The sequence below is a fragment of the Schistocerca piceifrons genome, chromosome 3 (genome assembly GCF_021461385.2).
Source record: "Schistocerca piceifrons isolate TAMUIC-IGC-003096 chromosome 3, iqSchPice1.1, whole genome shotgun sequence".
NCBI classification, from domain to species: domain Eukaryota; kingdom Metazoa; phylum Arthropoda; class Insecta; order Orthoptera; family Acrididae; genus Schistocerca; species Schistocerca piceifrons.
Window position 1 is genome coordinate 957,174,026 of NC_060140.1, and position 17,274 is coordinate 957,191,299.

The window sequence follows — 17,274 nt, forward strand, 5'->3', positions numbered from 1 at the left end:
GTGTTGAAGCTGCATGGACAGCTGTACCTGTACACACCATCCAAGCTCTGTTTGACTCAACGCCCAGGAGTATCAAGACCGTTATTACTGCCAGAGGTGGTTGTTCTGGGTAGTGATTTCTCAGGATCTATGCACCCAAATTGCGTGAAAATGTAACCACATGTCAGTTCTAGTATAATGTATTTGTCCAATGAATACCCGTTTATCACCTGCATTTCTTCTTGGTGTAGCAATTGTAATGGCCAGTAGTGTATTCTTCACCTGGACGCTGCCTGGGAGTCGGCTCACCAGCTCCTGCCTTGTGTTGCAGCGCCTGCCAGGTGTGCACGCCCAACGCGACCAACACGGTGTGGTCGCACTGCCAGTGCGTGCTGGCCGACGGCGTCGAGCGAGGCATCCTCACCGTCAACAGGATGCTGCCGGGACCCAGCATACAGGTGAGTGGCTCTCACGGCACGGCCTCTCCGTAATCTGAGGTGGCTTCCCGTCGTTAGGGACACGGCGACGTGACAATGATTGCAGATTTCCTGTCCTCGGGGAAACCGTGCAACAGAGTAGTGACTCGGGACTTCGTCGCTCGAAATGTTTACAGAAACGCAGCCTAATTGCTTCTCTACGGCGAGGTTATGAAACGGTAATTATTTCGGAGTCAGGCCGCCGGTGAGAGCTAATGTTTACACGCACCTGTCTGTGACACACGTAAGAAGGCTGCACAGGTGGCGCAACATTCGTCGAGTTCACTCGTGACGCAGCGAAGTCCGAGAAAAGGAAGCACGCCAACAAGAATAGCAAGAAATTGTAAGCAAAACATTTTAAATGCGCACTTTCTCTGCCAGGCAACGGCCTTGCCGCAGTGGGTACACCGCTTCCCGTGAGATCATCGAAGTTAAGCGACGTCGGGCGTGGTCGGCACTTGGATGGGTGACCACCCAGGCCGTTATGTGCTGTTGCCATTTTTCGGGGAGCACTCAGCCTCGTGATGCCAATTGGGGAGCTACTCGACCGAATAGTAGCGGCTTCGGTCAAGAATACCATCATAACGACCCCCCGCCCCTCCGATCCGCATCCTCCACTGAGGATGACACGGCGGTCGGATGGTCCCGGTAGGCCACTCGTGGCCTGAAGACGGAGTGCTCTTTTTTTTTTTTTTACTTTCTCTGCCAGTTTTTCGGATAGGGCACTGGCATGACGCTGCTTCAGACTCCGGCGAGAGGCCCTCTCCCCCCCTCCCCCGTCCCCCAATCAGCTTTTGATGCATGTGCCATACAAACCACCAGATGCAACTTTTTAGCAGTGAGCGTTCTATATTACAGTGACAGGCCAGAAAAATTTAAGTGGGGATCTGCCTTCTATTGAAGCTGATCACAAGAAGAGTGTGGTAAAGCTTTATACTTTTGTGTGGTGCCTGAACTCTCGATAATAACTCATAAAAGGTCATAATAACATACCCTGCTACAGGCAACAAGTGTAACTCTTTCAGTATACTGAGGGCACAAAAAGCAAAGAGCAATACATACATATTTGTTCTGAAATGAAAGTGCTACATACTCTTGTGGTTATATAATATCTTTCACAAAGTAAAGATTAAACAATACATATACACCCATGAGCCAGTCATTATGACAACTGCCCACTGTGACTTAAACTGCCTTCTGGTGGCGTTGCAGGCACATGATAAAGTAAAGAAAATGTACGGCATGACTCAGCTGCCGCTACCTATGGATTTTATGCAACACACTACACATTCAAATACGCTACCACATGAAAGATTTTCGTATTCTCTCGCTCGCTACATGCAGATTATTAGTCCTAAAGAGAAAATGAACATCAATTTTTTTAGGAAATTTAATGTAATTAAATTTTGTACTGTGATACATTTTCCGTACACGACGTAGTTTTCGAATTATTCCAGAAAAACGTACAAAAATAATCTTCAAACACGTTTTTCTTGGCAAGTCGAAAACCGTAGCCTTCAGCGAATACGAGTGACACAACAAAATTTCATTATATCAAACTTCCTACAAAAAGGTCTGTTCATTTTCTTCTATAGGAATAATAGTTTGCACGTAGCGAGCGAAACGATATGAGAATCTCACGGGTGGTTTTGAAGGCACTGCCATTTGTATAAAACCTACCGATAGGGACAGCTGGACCACTCGGTATAAGCGAAGCAGAGACGAATGGGGAATCATTGTAGCAAGCACGGTAGGCGATGTTCTGTGGAAGGTCTGACGACCGAGTACAGTACTGGTAGAGGCACAAGTGTTCTGAAGCACAAGGTTCAGTGCACGGTACTGAACATGGGACTCCACAGCAGACGATCCCTTCGTATTCCCACGCTGACCCAGCGACGTCATCTATTACAACTGCACTAGGCACAGAATCTTCGAAACTGGAACTTGGATCGATAGAAATATGTCCCCTGATCGAATGAATCACGTCTCTTGCTGCACCTCGTCGACGGTGATGTCCGGATATGCCATCATCTAGGCGAACAGCTGCTCCAAACATGCAGAGCAGTGCAGACAAAGGCCAGTAGGAGCGCTATAATGCTATGGCTAACATTAAGCTGGATTCCATGGGACCTGTCATAGTAAGCGAACGCAACGCGTTGTGACATGTATGGACTACGTGAAGTTTATTGTGGACCCCTTGCGTCCATTCATGCTCGATGTCTCCCCTGGCAGTAATGGCGTCTTGCAGCAGTATAACTATCCGTTTGAAAAGGCCAGAAGCCTACTACAGTGGCTCGAGGGGCTTGACCGCGAGCTCATGTTTATGTCTCGACAGTGAAAACTTGCCCCATCTGAAACCGATGAAACACATCTAGAATGCTATTTGGCGTCAGCTTTGTGGCCTGCAATTTATGCTAATTGCGTCATCTGGTCAAACCTACCTCCAAAAAATTACTAAGGACTTTTGCAGTCCACTCCACGCATAATCCCTCCTGTATAAGTGTCCAAAGGTAGATCAACACTCTATTAAGCAGGTGACCATAATGTTTCGCCTCAAAAGTGTACACAACACCGTCATCTGGTATACAGCCTACGCGATGGTAGAGAAGCTCTCTGAAAGAATACACTTCATTACATATGTAAATAACGATCTCTTAAAAAAGAATAGTAATGATTCTGTAATGGCTGTGATGAAAGCATATTGTTATGATGAATGGTAGGTACCATAAACTGCATGGCCATTCCATAAACCACGATATTTTTGCTAAATAGCTGTAGATTATAGTACAGGAGAGCTCTGTACATTTGTAAGGAATACGACAATAGAGAGGTGGGAATCTCAGTTTGTGTCCCAGTCTGGCACTTGTCACATGTGGTCATTTGTGAGGTAGTGTAATTTACGGAACCTAAAAAGGTAGTAACTACAATCAGCAATATCATTTAAATATTAGGAAATAACAATATGGGAAGGTAAGAAACTGAAACACCATATAAGGTGAATCAAGGACGAGCTACAGATTCGAATTTAGTGCTGTGGCACTTTGGTATTTACATTTGCCTGTGAAAACTTTACGAAATGCTTGTATAGCCTATACTAGAACGCTGCTTGACTTCGTGGGATTCTTACCATGTTGGACTAGCAACAGACATGCAGCACATGCAAAGAAGAAGAGGGGAAATGATAAAAGGACTGTGTCAGGCGCTGGGAATTGTCAGACAAGTGTTGAACAACCTGAAATGGTAAATGCTCGTAAAATGATACCTCTAATAACACGAACATCTACTTATAGACCTGCAAGAACTGTTCTTGGAGGTGAATTCTACGTATACTTCACAACTCCAAAATAGCGCAATCGTACGAATCAGCGAGATAAGGAGCAGACTAACTAAATCTCTACCGGAGGCATTTGACTCTAGTATGGACGGCATGGTTACTCTGCCCCCATTAAATTCGGTTATTTAATTGAACATGCGCTATCAGACGAGCTGGTGCGGTGTTATCAATTAAAATTCAATAGTGTGTGTGATCTTGGAGCAGGTGGCCCTTTATTGTCATGAACTCGACAGAAATAATTATTGAAACGTAAATGTGACCCTGTTGTATACAACTTGTAACTTTCGTTTGTCAGCGTCTGAACCGTTTTGTTGTGAATGTGATGCATATTTCAAAAACAGTTAACGAGTAAACGTGGGTCACTTTATTTTGCTAATCAAACCCATTCTAAAAATGATGGATCTGCAGAGAAGATATTGACTATGCTGAAAGTGTTTAATCTGCTGTGGAACCTTTAGGTACACAGACAGGAAGTACAGCTGAATGGGTCATGAAAGGAAGAAACTGTCATTACTGGAGAACATAACCTACTGTTATCAGAGACCGTCCTGTTGCTCAGAACACTGTTGTCCAAACAACGCCAAATCTGAGAATTAAGCACGGAATTTTACTGATAGATTCGCCTGACGATGCCTTCACCAATTACCCACATTTGAGTCGATATACAGTGAGCTATATCGCACTCAGCACAGTGCCCATACGTGACAGGTTTGTGGAAATACATGAACGATTTTAGAGAAGAATACTTACTTCCACCACTTCACTGGTTTTTTTGTCATTTTGAAACTAGAATGATCTTCTCACATATTGTTCTCTTTATGTTGATATTATAACAAGTTAATGGGATTTAGCTTCCTTGCTTAAAACAGTGTCAGTGACTATGACTGTGATACACAATTTATGTGACAATTTAAGAGGTGTACTATACTAGTGTTAAGGAGCCATTCTTTTTAGCTCATAAGCCGTGAATGGTACTAGAACAGTTAATACTGGGTGATCAAAAAGTCACTATAAATTTGAAAACTTAATAAACCACGGAATAATGTAGATAGAGACGTAAAAATTGACACACATGCTTGAAATGACATGGGGTTTTATTAGAAACGAAAAAAAACAAAGTTCACAAAATGTCCGACAGATGGCGCTGGACAGCAAAACGTTACATGGGAAGGCGCTTTTAGTGAAGCTGTATTATCAGAATGGGGAATGTGCTAGTTCAGCGTTACGATCTTATCGCCATAGGAAGGGGACTCGAACGGGTAAAGGTCCGTTGACAAATGCAACTGTGGCGAGAATGATTGCGAAGTTCGAAGCCACGGGTTGTTTAGACGATAGACCCCGTAGTGGCTGACCGAGCACAAGGCGTAATGCTGCTGAGACAGTTCAGGAAGAAATGGAGACTGTAGCGGGTTCGTCTAAGCACGGGGAAGTTAGCGCTCGTGCAGTCGCACGTCGCACCGGCATTCCATACACTACTGTTTGGTTGGCACTGAGGCGTACCCTCCGATGCTATCCGTGTAAAATCCATCGACATTATGAACTGTTACCTGCCGATTTAGTGAAAGGGGGGGGGGGGGGGTCATTTGCGGTGTGGGCGTTTCAAAAGATGGCGGAAGATGACGATTGGTTGAGTAACGTGTTGTGGACCGACGAAGCTCATTTCACGCTCCGAAGGTCTGTCAACGCCCACAACTGCAGAATTTGGGCTACCGAAAATCCTAGAACTGTCGTGGAAATTCCATTGCACGACGAGAAAGTCACGATATGGGTTGAATTTACCACATCTACAGTTATCGGGCCTTTTTTCTTCGAGGAAATGCATGATTCTGGTTTTGTAACTGCTACCGTGACGGGTGAGAGGTACGCCGATATGTTACAGAATCGCATCATCCCCAGCCTGCCTGATAAACACCTGCTGGAACGTACGATGTTTATGCAGGATGGCGCTCCACCCCATATTGCTAGACGCGTGAAAGATCTCTTGCGCGCGTCGTTTGGTGATGATCGTGTGCTCAGCCGCCACTTTCGTCATGCTTGGTCTCCCAGGTCCCCAATTCTCAGTCCGTGCGATTATTGGCTTTGGGGTTAACTGAAGTCGCAAATGTATCGTGATCGACCGACATCTCTAGGGATGCTGAAACACAACATCCGACGCCAACGCCTCACCATAACTCCGCACATGCTTTACAGTGCTGTTCACAACATTATTCCTCGACTACAGCTATTGTTGAGGAATGATGGTGGACATATTGAGCATTTCCTGTAAAGAAGATCATCTTTGCTTTGTCTTACTTTGTTATGCTAATTATTGCTATTCTGATCAGATGAAGCGCCATCTGTCGGACATTTTTTGAACTTTTGTATTTTTTTGGTTCTTATAAAACCGCATGTCATTCCAAGCATGTGTGTCAATTTGTACCTCTCTATTTACAGTATTCCGTGATTTATTAGTTTTCAATTTTATACTGACTTTTTGATTACCCGGTATGTGCTACAGTAAGAAGCATCCTCTGTCATGCATGCACTTTACAATAGTTGGGCAAATATACTTGTCAATACAAAGTGATGCAGCACTGCATCAACACATCGTGTTTAGCTGTCATGCATAACACACATATGTCTCTAGTATAAGCAGTAAGGTGTGTGGTCTGATTGAACAAATACGGGCGCAGTAAGTCACTGAAACGCCCAGTTGTCGCCTGGCGTAACGCTGTCGCCTGTTGCGCCCGCAGGTGTGCGAGAACGACAAGGTGGTGATCGACGTGGAGAACGCGATGGACGGCCAGGAGGTGACGATCCACTGGCACGGCGTGTGGCAGCGCGGCTCGCAGTACTCCGACGGCGTGCCCTTCGTCACGCAGTGCCCCATCCAGCAGGGCAACACCTTCCGCTACCAGTTCACCGCCAGCAACGCGGGCACGCACTTCTGGCACGCCCACACAGGTATGCCGTCACCACTGCGAGATCTCACCGTCACCCTCATCTTTCTAACTGCAGACATTTTTACCTTGTCGCTAGTTCCGTCGCCACTCTACCGTAACCCCCTCTCCATCTGCTCCTGCTTTTTGTAAACTGCTCTATGCCGATATGCATCAGTTAGCATTTTATACCGCAGCAGCTCGTATTTCTCGACCGCAATTCTCACCTGTCAATGCTGTCGATCCAATACACAACAAAACGCTCACTGGAAACATCCATTTGGTGTCGATTATGAATTTCCAGGCCCTGTCTACTGAATGAAGCCAATGGTCTTAAAATCGAGTCAAAGGAAACATTCTTTAACAGTTACTGTATCGCTCACAGACGTTGCCAGTTGTGTTATATTATGAACCTACTGCACTGTCCTACCTCACAGTTCAGCTTAATGCTGTACTATTAAAACTAGGTACGATGGTTCCTGTTTCTCTGCAGTTACCGTTTCTGGAAAATAGTTGTGATTCAACGTTGCTCCTTTTCTTCGTACATCCATATTTAAATAGGATGAAGGTGGCACACAGCTGGTATAATTTTTTTTATTAAAAATGAAACTCCTCCGGCTGTACTTAAGATTTTATATTTATTTGGCTACTAATTTCGACGTTGCGTCAACTCCATCTTCAGGCCCGCACACTTTGTGTGGCTCAGTACCGCGGTGAGACCAACACGTGCTCCACAGGGATGGCGGGCAGTTACTGAGCCACACACAACTGATTTCATCAAAGTGTACGGGCCTGAAGATGGGCCGGCCGCTGGTGGCCGAGCGGTCCGGAACCGCGCAACTGTTACGGTCGCAGGTTCGAATCCTGCCTCGGGCATGGATGTGTCTGATGTCCTTAGGTTAGTTAGGTTTATGTAGTTCTAAGTTCTAGGGGACTGATGACCTGAGATGTTAAGTCCCATACTGCTCAGAGCCATTTCAACCATTTGAACCTGAAGATGGCGTGGACGCAACGTCGAAACTAGTAGCCAAATACATATAAAATCTTAAGTACAGCTGTCCCCAAATACTGTTCAGGCCCTCGCGGATTCCAAAATTCCGAATTTTTCCAGTTCTCGTCTTTTTAAGAAAGAAAAACAGAAATAATGAAAGAGTAACAGCGACATTTCGTGATCAGTCAATGGCAAGGTCACTGTCTTTGAAGAATTTAAATTAATAAAAGCCTACACTTCTTAATTTAAAAATATATAAGAAGCAAGTTTAGCAAACTTTTTAAATTTCGATCATATTCGGGCACTTGTAAACGAAGCTTCGCCGTTCGTCTCGAACACCGGTACGTTCCAGTCTCGAAAACGAGATTCTGTTTTCGCCATACTTGTAAATAGCTTTTAGACTGGTTTCCCAATGAGGAACTAATACGACGCATTATGACACTGGCAGTTGTAAGATAGATAATGTTGGGTCGTATCCGTAATATGGTACGCAGTGCAAAGAGAAAATGGTATCAAAGAAAGTAAGATATGGTTTAACGTCTCGTCGACAACGAACTCATTAAAGACGTAGCTTAGCATTGGATTACAGAAGAATGTGGAAGGACGTGCTGCATTCAGTGACTCTTTCCATGCTATGTACTGAGCATTCAGTGACTCCGCTTCACGTTCTGCATTAATCGTTGTTAACATAATTTAAAAGCCACAATCGCTGCAATATCGTTTACAAGATGACCGGTTTCAGCACTCTGAAGGTGCCATCATCGGATCTGAAACGTGGATTAACATTGATAAAACCATATGGACATCGTGGCACATGAGGCAGACCATCTGATAAAAATCATTGTCACAACCAATACAAATCACATCATGTGCCATGATGTCCATATGGTTTTATAAATGTTAATCCACGTTTCAGATCCGATGATGGCACCTTCAGAGTGCTGAAACCGGTCATCTAGTAAATGATATTGAGCGATCGTGGTTTTTCAATTATTTTAAAAACAGAGTGATCGCCCCACGACACACTATGTGTTCACTGCAAAATTAATCGTTGTGTTATTCTGCTTCTCGTACAGAATTGGATATATTCTGTTTTTTTTCTATACTATTTGCACAGAAGTACTTATTATTTTTTTAAAAAAAAACGTTGTCCATAGTTTCTTCTGTTGTTGTCTTCCAGACCTGATTGATTGTAATATTTGTATCATTTACCAAAAAATACCAACCATGTACGATGTCTATTAATTGCATGGTCATTGACACATATAAGAGGTAAAAGTGGACAGAAAATTGTACGGTAAAGGAATTCATTCGTGATTTCCACCCAATCACAAAAATTTACGCCGTTTTCAGAACCAATCAGCAACACGTTTTGCATTATTTTTGTTAATTTTGATTCAAACTAGTTGCTTATTAATTCCATAAACGTTAAATTTTTCGAAAACAGTATGTTGATGTACACAATCAAATTTCTAATGTCCTACAAGCAATTTATTACTTTGATACTCTGTTCCTAGCCACATTCTGGCAATATTTCATCGTTACCCAGGTGAAAACCTAATTTCAATTGCAAGGTCATTCACACATATAAGAGGTAGTAGTGGGCAGAAAATTCATTCGTGATTTCTTCCCAGTCACAAACATTTTCTCCGTTTTCAGAATTGTTCGGCAACACGTTTTTCATTATTTTTGTTAATTTTGATTCAAACTAGCTGTTCATTAATTCCATAAACATAAAATTTCTCGAAAACAGTATGTCGATTTACACAATCAAATGTCTGATTTCCCACAAGCAATTTATTACTTTGATACTCTGTCCCTAGCCACATTCGGGCAATATTTCATCGCTACCCAGGTGAAAACCTAATTTCTGACACCGTTCTCCGCTTTCGCCTACAAAGCCCACAAGGGGCGGGGTACAGGAGGGAAGCTAACTTGCCGTTTCTCGCCGACAGGGCTGCAGAAGCTGGACGGCCTGTACGGCAGCATCGTGGTGAGGCAGCCGCCGTCGCAGGACCCCAACAGCCACCTGTACGACTACGACCTGACCACGCACGTGGTGCTCATCAGCGACTGGATGCACGAGTCCGCCAACGAGCGCTTCCCCGGCCGGCTGGCCGTCAACCCCGGCCAGGAGCCGGACAACGTGCTCATCAACGGCAGGGGGCAGTTCCAGGTACTCCTACACACACTGAGCGCGTCCGTCGTCTCTCTGGAGGGGCGGGCGAGTTGCCGTTTTCCCACAGTCCGACACCACGACAACCGTTCGATCAGTTCCAGAAGAACATGTGGACGGATACGTAACTGGGATGCTCGGTATCGTGGTTTGTCACCCACAGACCATGCCTAGGGCGCGATGGGAAGATATGTATACTTTCATACCAGGCTCCAGCCAGCAATCTTCGTGAACTGAGACAGTATAGGTTTCGGCAATGGTAAGAAATCCCTCTAGGTGAAATTCAGAGACTGTTTGCTTCCATGCCACAACGAGTACAAGAATGTATTTGTACCTCTGGGGATCACACCTCATACGGATGATGGGCATCAGCTCGGAATGTGCTGACATCTCCACAAAGCTACATAAATATCGGACTGGCGCTTCGGGGTGAGATACTTTCCATTTCCAAAGATTTTATTCGGGCCATCAGTAACAGCATATACATGGGGATTCAGCTGCGTCAGTCACTGAGTTTTATGCAGACCGCAACGCCTTCAAATACCAAAAATGGTTCAAATGGCTCTGAGCACTATGGTACTTAACATCTGAAGTCATCAGTCCCCTAGAACTTAGAACTACTTGAACCTAACTGACCTAAGGACATCACACACATCCATGCCCGAGGCAGGATTCGAACCTGCGACCGTAGCGGTCGCGCGGTTCCAGACTGAAGCGCCTAGAACCGCTCGGCCACTCTGGCCGGATCCTTCAAATACCACTGGGAAGAATTTACTGTTCCCTAGCTCACTGCGTGCAAACTAATAGTTCTACAGAAAAAATGAATAGGATCTTTTTGTAGGAAATTTAATGTAGTTAAATTTTGTTCCGGGATACGTTTTCGCAGGAGGCCGAAGTTTTCGAGTTATTCAAGAAAAACGTGTTTGAAGGTAACTTTTACACGTTTTTCTTGAATAACTCGAAAACTGCGGCATTTATACTGGTACAAAATTTATACTGGTACAAAATATAACAGTATTAAATTTCCTACAAAAATGCCGTGTCCATTTTTTCTGTAGGACTAACAGTTCGTGTGTAACAAGCGAGAGAAAATGAAACTCTTGCTAGGGGTATTTGAGGGAGTTGCGGGTTGCATAGTCCCGGTGGTAGGGGCAGCTGAATCACCCTATATGTTCCTGGAAAAATGCATGACACAATACTGTCTCGTAAAATTACTTATTTATGATCGGTTTCAGTCACTGGCCGCCCTCACGGTATTGTACAAACAACAGAACAGAAGAAAACGCAATAAAAACCAAAGAAGAATACAAGAGCCACTGAAGTCACACACCCTAACATCGGTTTTTTACGAAAAGAGTTTACAATGATAACATCACATGACAGACATGCCTTCAAGTATGAAGGATAACATGGTCCAGTAAAACGTAAAAAAAACCTGATCGGCTACAGACATAACCGCCTAGCTGTGCTATGCTGGTCTTGGCGGTCAGCTGGGGCAGGTGCCTGGCATTGCATTGTTGGTTGCATAAGAAGCTGTAGCCGTAATACGTGCAACTGAGAGCTGTTTTGTACGATAGCCATAATGATCATCAGGTCCTCTGTCTGGAGAAGCAGTTTGTAATGCAGCCACCCAGCAGCAGAAGTTGTATATTGGTGACTGCAGGCAGTGATTGTCACAAGTTGAGGAAAGGCTGTCCTGACACCAGAAATAGCACCACAGAAGGGAAAGTACGACAGTTCTATTAAGATGATTAATTGTGAGCTAGTGCGTGGTAAACTGTTTTCTTTAATGTGTTAACGCATTGTTCAGCTTCAAAAAGGTTTTATACCCGGTCTATTTTAACAGACACATGAGCTCTGAATTGAGAGATATTAACTAGTTAAACAATTGTTCATATCTAACTTTTTCTTTAACCAAAGACGTGCTTGAAAAGGTTAAGTGTTGTCTATTCTAATGAATTCACGAAGCGCCAATGTTAAATCGCTAAAAATTGCCCTGTTCAGACTCGTTTAATCTAAAAAGACTGCTTAATTTTAAGAAAGGCTCTTAATGCTGTCTTTTCTACTTGAGCTATAAATCGCCAGATGTTAACTGACTAAACAACTGCACGAATTTATTATTGCCAATTTGAATAGAAATTACTTTATTAAGGATATTTGATAGTTACTTTTGATGTATCTATCACTTTCGGGACTTTTCATGGTCCTACCCATGAGTAATTTTCATATCTAGATTTACTCTTCTTTAACATTATTTGCAACTGATACATATCACCTTCTACTTCCGTAAATGTATTTTCTAATTCTTCAGTTCTGGATTCACTTTCTTGCAAAGAAGACGTTTTTACACATACAATGAGTGGCCGCAAACACCAGAATACTTTACAACTTCTGCTGCTATGTGGCTGCGTCACAAACTGTTTCTCGCACACAGAGATGCTGATGACCACCATGACTATATAATCCAACATAACTCAAAAACATATGGACCAATTTCAACCAAATTTGGTATATATACGACTTATTATTTTTATAAAAACTCTGTGAGATTAAGGAACCCCTTATACCTCTAGTGGAGGGGGTAGGAATGAGAAGGGGCAAGTAAAAACGTTCGAAAACCACCTGCATTTCTTTCCTGTATTTAGCTGACTTGGAATATTTCAAAAGTATGAAGCACCAACTGTCTCTTTTCTTTTACTGATCAGTGCGTCAACCAGGTCTGAAGACTGAGAACCGTAGCGAGTCAATAATGCCGCACACTCCTTACCCAGGCAGAAATAAACTTTGCTTAGAATTCAGATGACACTGTAGGGCGAAATTCGATACAGATGAAATTTGTGTACAAATATGAGTGAAATATGTTAAATATACGTGAGATACAGATATGTGTGTTAGATGAGTACGAGAGGGAACCCATGGGCAATAAGTTAGTTAACTACAGATTTCTCTCAAGTTTTGTCTCAAATTTTGACCTGTTCATTGGCAATACAAAAGTCGTCGTACTTCAACCGCCAAGAGCTGCTGATAAATAATATTTTAAACACAACCGGCGTTAATGTTCAGATGATATTCAGCTATCGTAAGGTCATGTGTAACAGCTGACAAAGAAATGTTAAACTAATAATCGCAAACAACCTAAAAGGCATCTTGCATGACTGTCGTCAGTAGTAAAATATATTAAGACTGTTAATCCTTGTTTACTTTATACAATCTGGTTCCGTCCTTTCGTTGGAGGCAGTCTACAAATTTGGTGTTATATGACGTCACACTTTTAATATTGCCATGTAAACTGTTACAACCGACCTTAAAACATGTGAATATCGAAAGCTGTTGCGTATAAAGATGGCAACTGAAATGCGATGTTTTTCAAGTACCAGCATTAAAAGAAATTGAGAGTTCAAAACCTTCACGGTTCCAAGTGCAATATATAAATTCTTACAAGCTTCTGACGATTTACGAGAGCTATTCGGAAAGTAAGTTCCGAACGGGTGCGAAATTGAAAGCACTGTGACAATCCGATGAAGCGTTGCACAGATGTCTTGGGAAGTGTCTCTAGTATGCTCGTCGATCGTGTCACGTGACTCTTTCCAGTTCTAATCGCACAAATTCAAATGTGTGTTAATTCCCAAGGGACCAAACTACTGAGGTCATCGGTCCCCAGACTTACACACAGCTTAAACTAACTTAAACTATGCTAAGAACAACACACCCACACACACCCATGCCCGAGCGAGGACTCCAACCTCCAGCGGGAGGGGCGGCGCAATCCGTGACATGGCGCCCCAAACCACGCGGCCATTCCCGCGCGGATCTAATCGCACAGTGAGCACGTAAAGGTGCCTAAAAATAGTGTCTCACGCCAAGTACGAGGCATTGGTGAGGGATTTCGAGTGATATCATGCAGCCCACATAACTGTCATGCGTTTTCTTCTTCGGATCTTACTTTCCGAATGTTGCTGTTGTTGTTGTGGTCTTCAGTCCTGAGACTGGTTTGATGCTACTCTATCCTGTGCAAGCTTCTTCATCTCCCAGTACTTACTGCAACCTACATCCTTCTGAATCTGCTTAGTGTATTCACCTCTTGGTGTCCCTCTACGATTTTTACCCTCGACGCTGTCCTCCAATACTAAGTTTGTGATCCCTTGATGCCTCAGAACATGTCCTACCAACCGATCCCTTCTTCTTGTCTAGTTGTGCCACAAACTCCTCCCCAATCCTATTCAGTACCTCCTCATTAGTTACGTGATCTACCCACCTTATCTTCAGCATTCTTCTGTAGCACCACATTTCGAAAGCTTCTATTCTCTTCCTGTCCAAACTATTTATCGTCCATGTTTCACTTCCATACATGGCTACACTCCATACAAATACTTTCAGAAACGACTTCCTGACACTTACATCTATACTTGAAGTTAACAAATTTCTCTTCTTCAGAAACGCTTTCCTTGCCATTGCCAGTCTACATTTTATAGCCTCTCTATTTCGACCATCATCAGTTATTTTGCTCCCCAAATAGCAAAACTCCTTTACTACGTTAAGTGTCTCATTTCCTAATCTAATTCCCTCAGCATCACCCGACTTAATTCGACTACATTCCATTATCCTCGTTTTGCTTTTGTTGGTGTTCATCTTATATCCTCCTTTCAAGACACTGTCCATTCCGTTCAACTGCTCTTCCAAGTCCTTTGCTGTCTCTGACAGAATTACAATGATATCGGCGAACCTCAAAGTTTTTATTTCTTCTCCATGGATTTTAATACCTACTTTCCGAATAGCCCTCGTAAATTGGCACGACCTTCCAAGATTTTACATGTTTGCACTCTGAACCATGAAGGTTTTGAACTCTCATTATTTTCTGTTGCGCGTTAGCTGTGCACTAGAATGGTCGTCCGGGAGCATGTCTTTGTCGAAAAACTTTAAGTCTTTTTGCCGCGTGTAAACGAACAACGTACGTATTGCCTCGAGCTGATTTTCTGCCACACCACACTTTACGAAAATTTCTGACAGAAGTGGAAGCCTAAACCACGAGAACGGTAATTTTCTGTTAGTAACAAACTTTTTGGCTGTCCCCTTACCTCGCCCTAACAGCGCCGCTTGCCCGCAGGACCCCAACACGGGCTTCGTGACGAACACGCCGCTGGAGATCTTCACGATGACGCCGGGCCGCCGCTACCGCTTCCGCCTCATCAACTCGTTCGCCACAGTCTGCCCGGCGCAGTTCACCATCGAGGGCCACCCGCTCGTCATCATCGCCACCGACGGAGAACCTGTGCAGCCCGTGGCTGTCAACACCATCATATCCTTCTCAGGTATACTAACACTAAAAGTAAGTTTCGTTACGAGCAGTGGAAGACAAAGAGAGGCCCGACAATGGGGCCAGTCAGTAAGGGTTCCGGAAAAACGAAGAAAAACACGAGGCAATCAACGACTCATCTTATAACTGAGGTTGAAGAAAGGAAAACCTACGTCTATAGCATTTCTAGATTAAAGATAACTTTTAACAATACTGACTGGACTACACTCATTGAAATTTTGAAGATATCAGGAATAAAATACAGGAATATATATATAAATGACCTAGTAGATAGTGTCGGAAGTTCCATACGGCTTTTCGCGGATGATGCTGTAGTATACAGAGAAGTTGCACCATTAGAAAACTGCAGCGAAATGCAGGATCTGCAGCGGATAGGCACTTGGTGCAGGGATTGGCAACTGACCCTTAACATAGACAAATCTTATGTATTGCGAATACATAGAAATACAGATCCTTTATTGTATGATTATATGATAGCGGAACAAACACTGGTAGCAGCTGTTGTTGTCTTGGTCTTCAGTCCTGAGACTGGTTTCATGCAGCTCTCCATGCTGCTCTATCCTGTGCAAGCTTCTTCATCTCCCAGTACCTACTGCAACCTACATCCTTCTGAATCTGCTTAGTGTATTCATCTTTTGGTCTCCCTCTACGATTTTTACCCTCCACACTGCCCTCCAATACTAAATTGGTGATCCCTTGATGACTCAGAACATGTCCTACCAACCGATCCCTTCTTCTAGTCAAGTTGTGCCACAAACTCCTCTTCTCCCCAATCCTATTCAATACCTCCTCATTAGTTATGTGATCTACCCATCTAATCTTCAGCATTCTTCTGTAGCACCACATTTCGAAAGCTTCTATTCTCTTCTTGTCCAAACTATTTATCGTCCATGTTTCACTTCCATACATGGCTACACTCCATACAAATTACTTTCAGAAACGACTTCCTGACACTTAAATCAATACTGAATGTTAACAAATTTCTCTTCTTCAGAAACGCTTTCCTTGCCATTGCCAGTCTCCATTTTATACCCTCTCTACTTCGACCATCATCAGTTATTTTGCTCCCCAAATAGCAAAAATCCTTTACTACTTTAAGTGTCTCATTTCCTAATCTAATTCCCTCAGAATCACCCGACTTAATTCGACTACATTCCATTATCCTCGTTTTGCTTTTGTTAATGTTCATCTTATATCCTCCTTTCAAGACACTATCCACTCCGTTCAACTGCTCTTCCAAGTCCTTTGCTGTCTCTGACAGAATTACAATGTCATCGGCGAACCTCAAAGTTTTTATTTCTTCTCCATGGATTTTAATACCTACTCCGATTTTTCCTTTTGTTTCCTTCACTGCTTGCTCAATATAAAGATTGAATAACATCGGGGAGAGGCTACAATCTTGTCTCACCCACTTCCCAACCACTGCTGCCCTTTGATGTCCCTCGACTCTTATAACTGCCATCTGGTTTCTGTACAAATTGTAAATAGCTTTTCGTTCCCTGTATTTTACCCCTGCCACCTTCAGAATTTGAAAGAGAGTATTCCAGTCAACATTGTCAAAAGATTTCTCTAAGTCTACAAACGCTAGAAACGTAGGTTTGCCTTTCCTTAATCTAGCTTCTAAGATAAGTCGTAGGGTCAGTATTGCCTCACGTGTTCCAGTATTTCTATGGAATCCAAACTGATCTTCCCCGAGGTCAGCTTCTACTAGTTTTTCCATTCGTCTGTAAAGATTTCGCGTTAGTATTTTGCATCCGTGACTTATTAACTGATAGTTCGGTAATTTTCACATCTGTCAACACCGGCTTTCTTTGGGATTGGAATTATTATATTCTTCAACAAGTCTGAAGGTATTTCGCCTGTCTCATACATCTTGCTCACCAGATGGAAGAGTTTTGTCAGGACTGGCTCTCCCAAGGATGTCAGTAGTTCTAATGATAGCAGTTACTTCTATAAAATATCTGGGAGTATGCGTACGGAACGATTTGAAGTGCAATGATCATATTAAATTAATTGTTGGTAAGGCGGGTGCCAGGTTGAGATTCATTGGGAGAGTCCTTAGAAAATGTAGTCCATCTACAAAGGA

At 43.3% G+C, this 17,274-nt stretch overlaps 1 protein-coding gene across 1 annotated transcript in view; it reads left to right on the forward strand.

Moving 5' to 3' along the window:
* Positions 1 to 17,274, forward strand: part of LOC124787932 (L-ascorbate oxidase) — a 200,455-nt gene that overhangs the window by 145,186 nt on the left and 37,995 nt on the right. Inside the window, exons 3-6 of the mRNA XM_047254922.1 lie at positions 311 to 437; positions 6,522 to 6,732; positions 9,654 to 9,874; positions 14,979 to 15,183. Of these exons, the coding sequence (XP_047110878.1) occupies positions 414 to 437; positions 6,522 to 6,732; positions 9,654 to 9,874; positions 14,979 to 15,183 (661 nt within the window). The 5' untranslated portion in view covers positions 311 to 413. The remainder of the gene's footprint in view (positions 1 to 310; positions 438 to 6,521; positions 6,733 to 9,653; positions 9,875 to 14,978; positions 15,184 to 17,274) is intronic.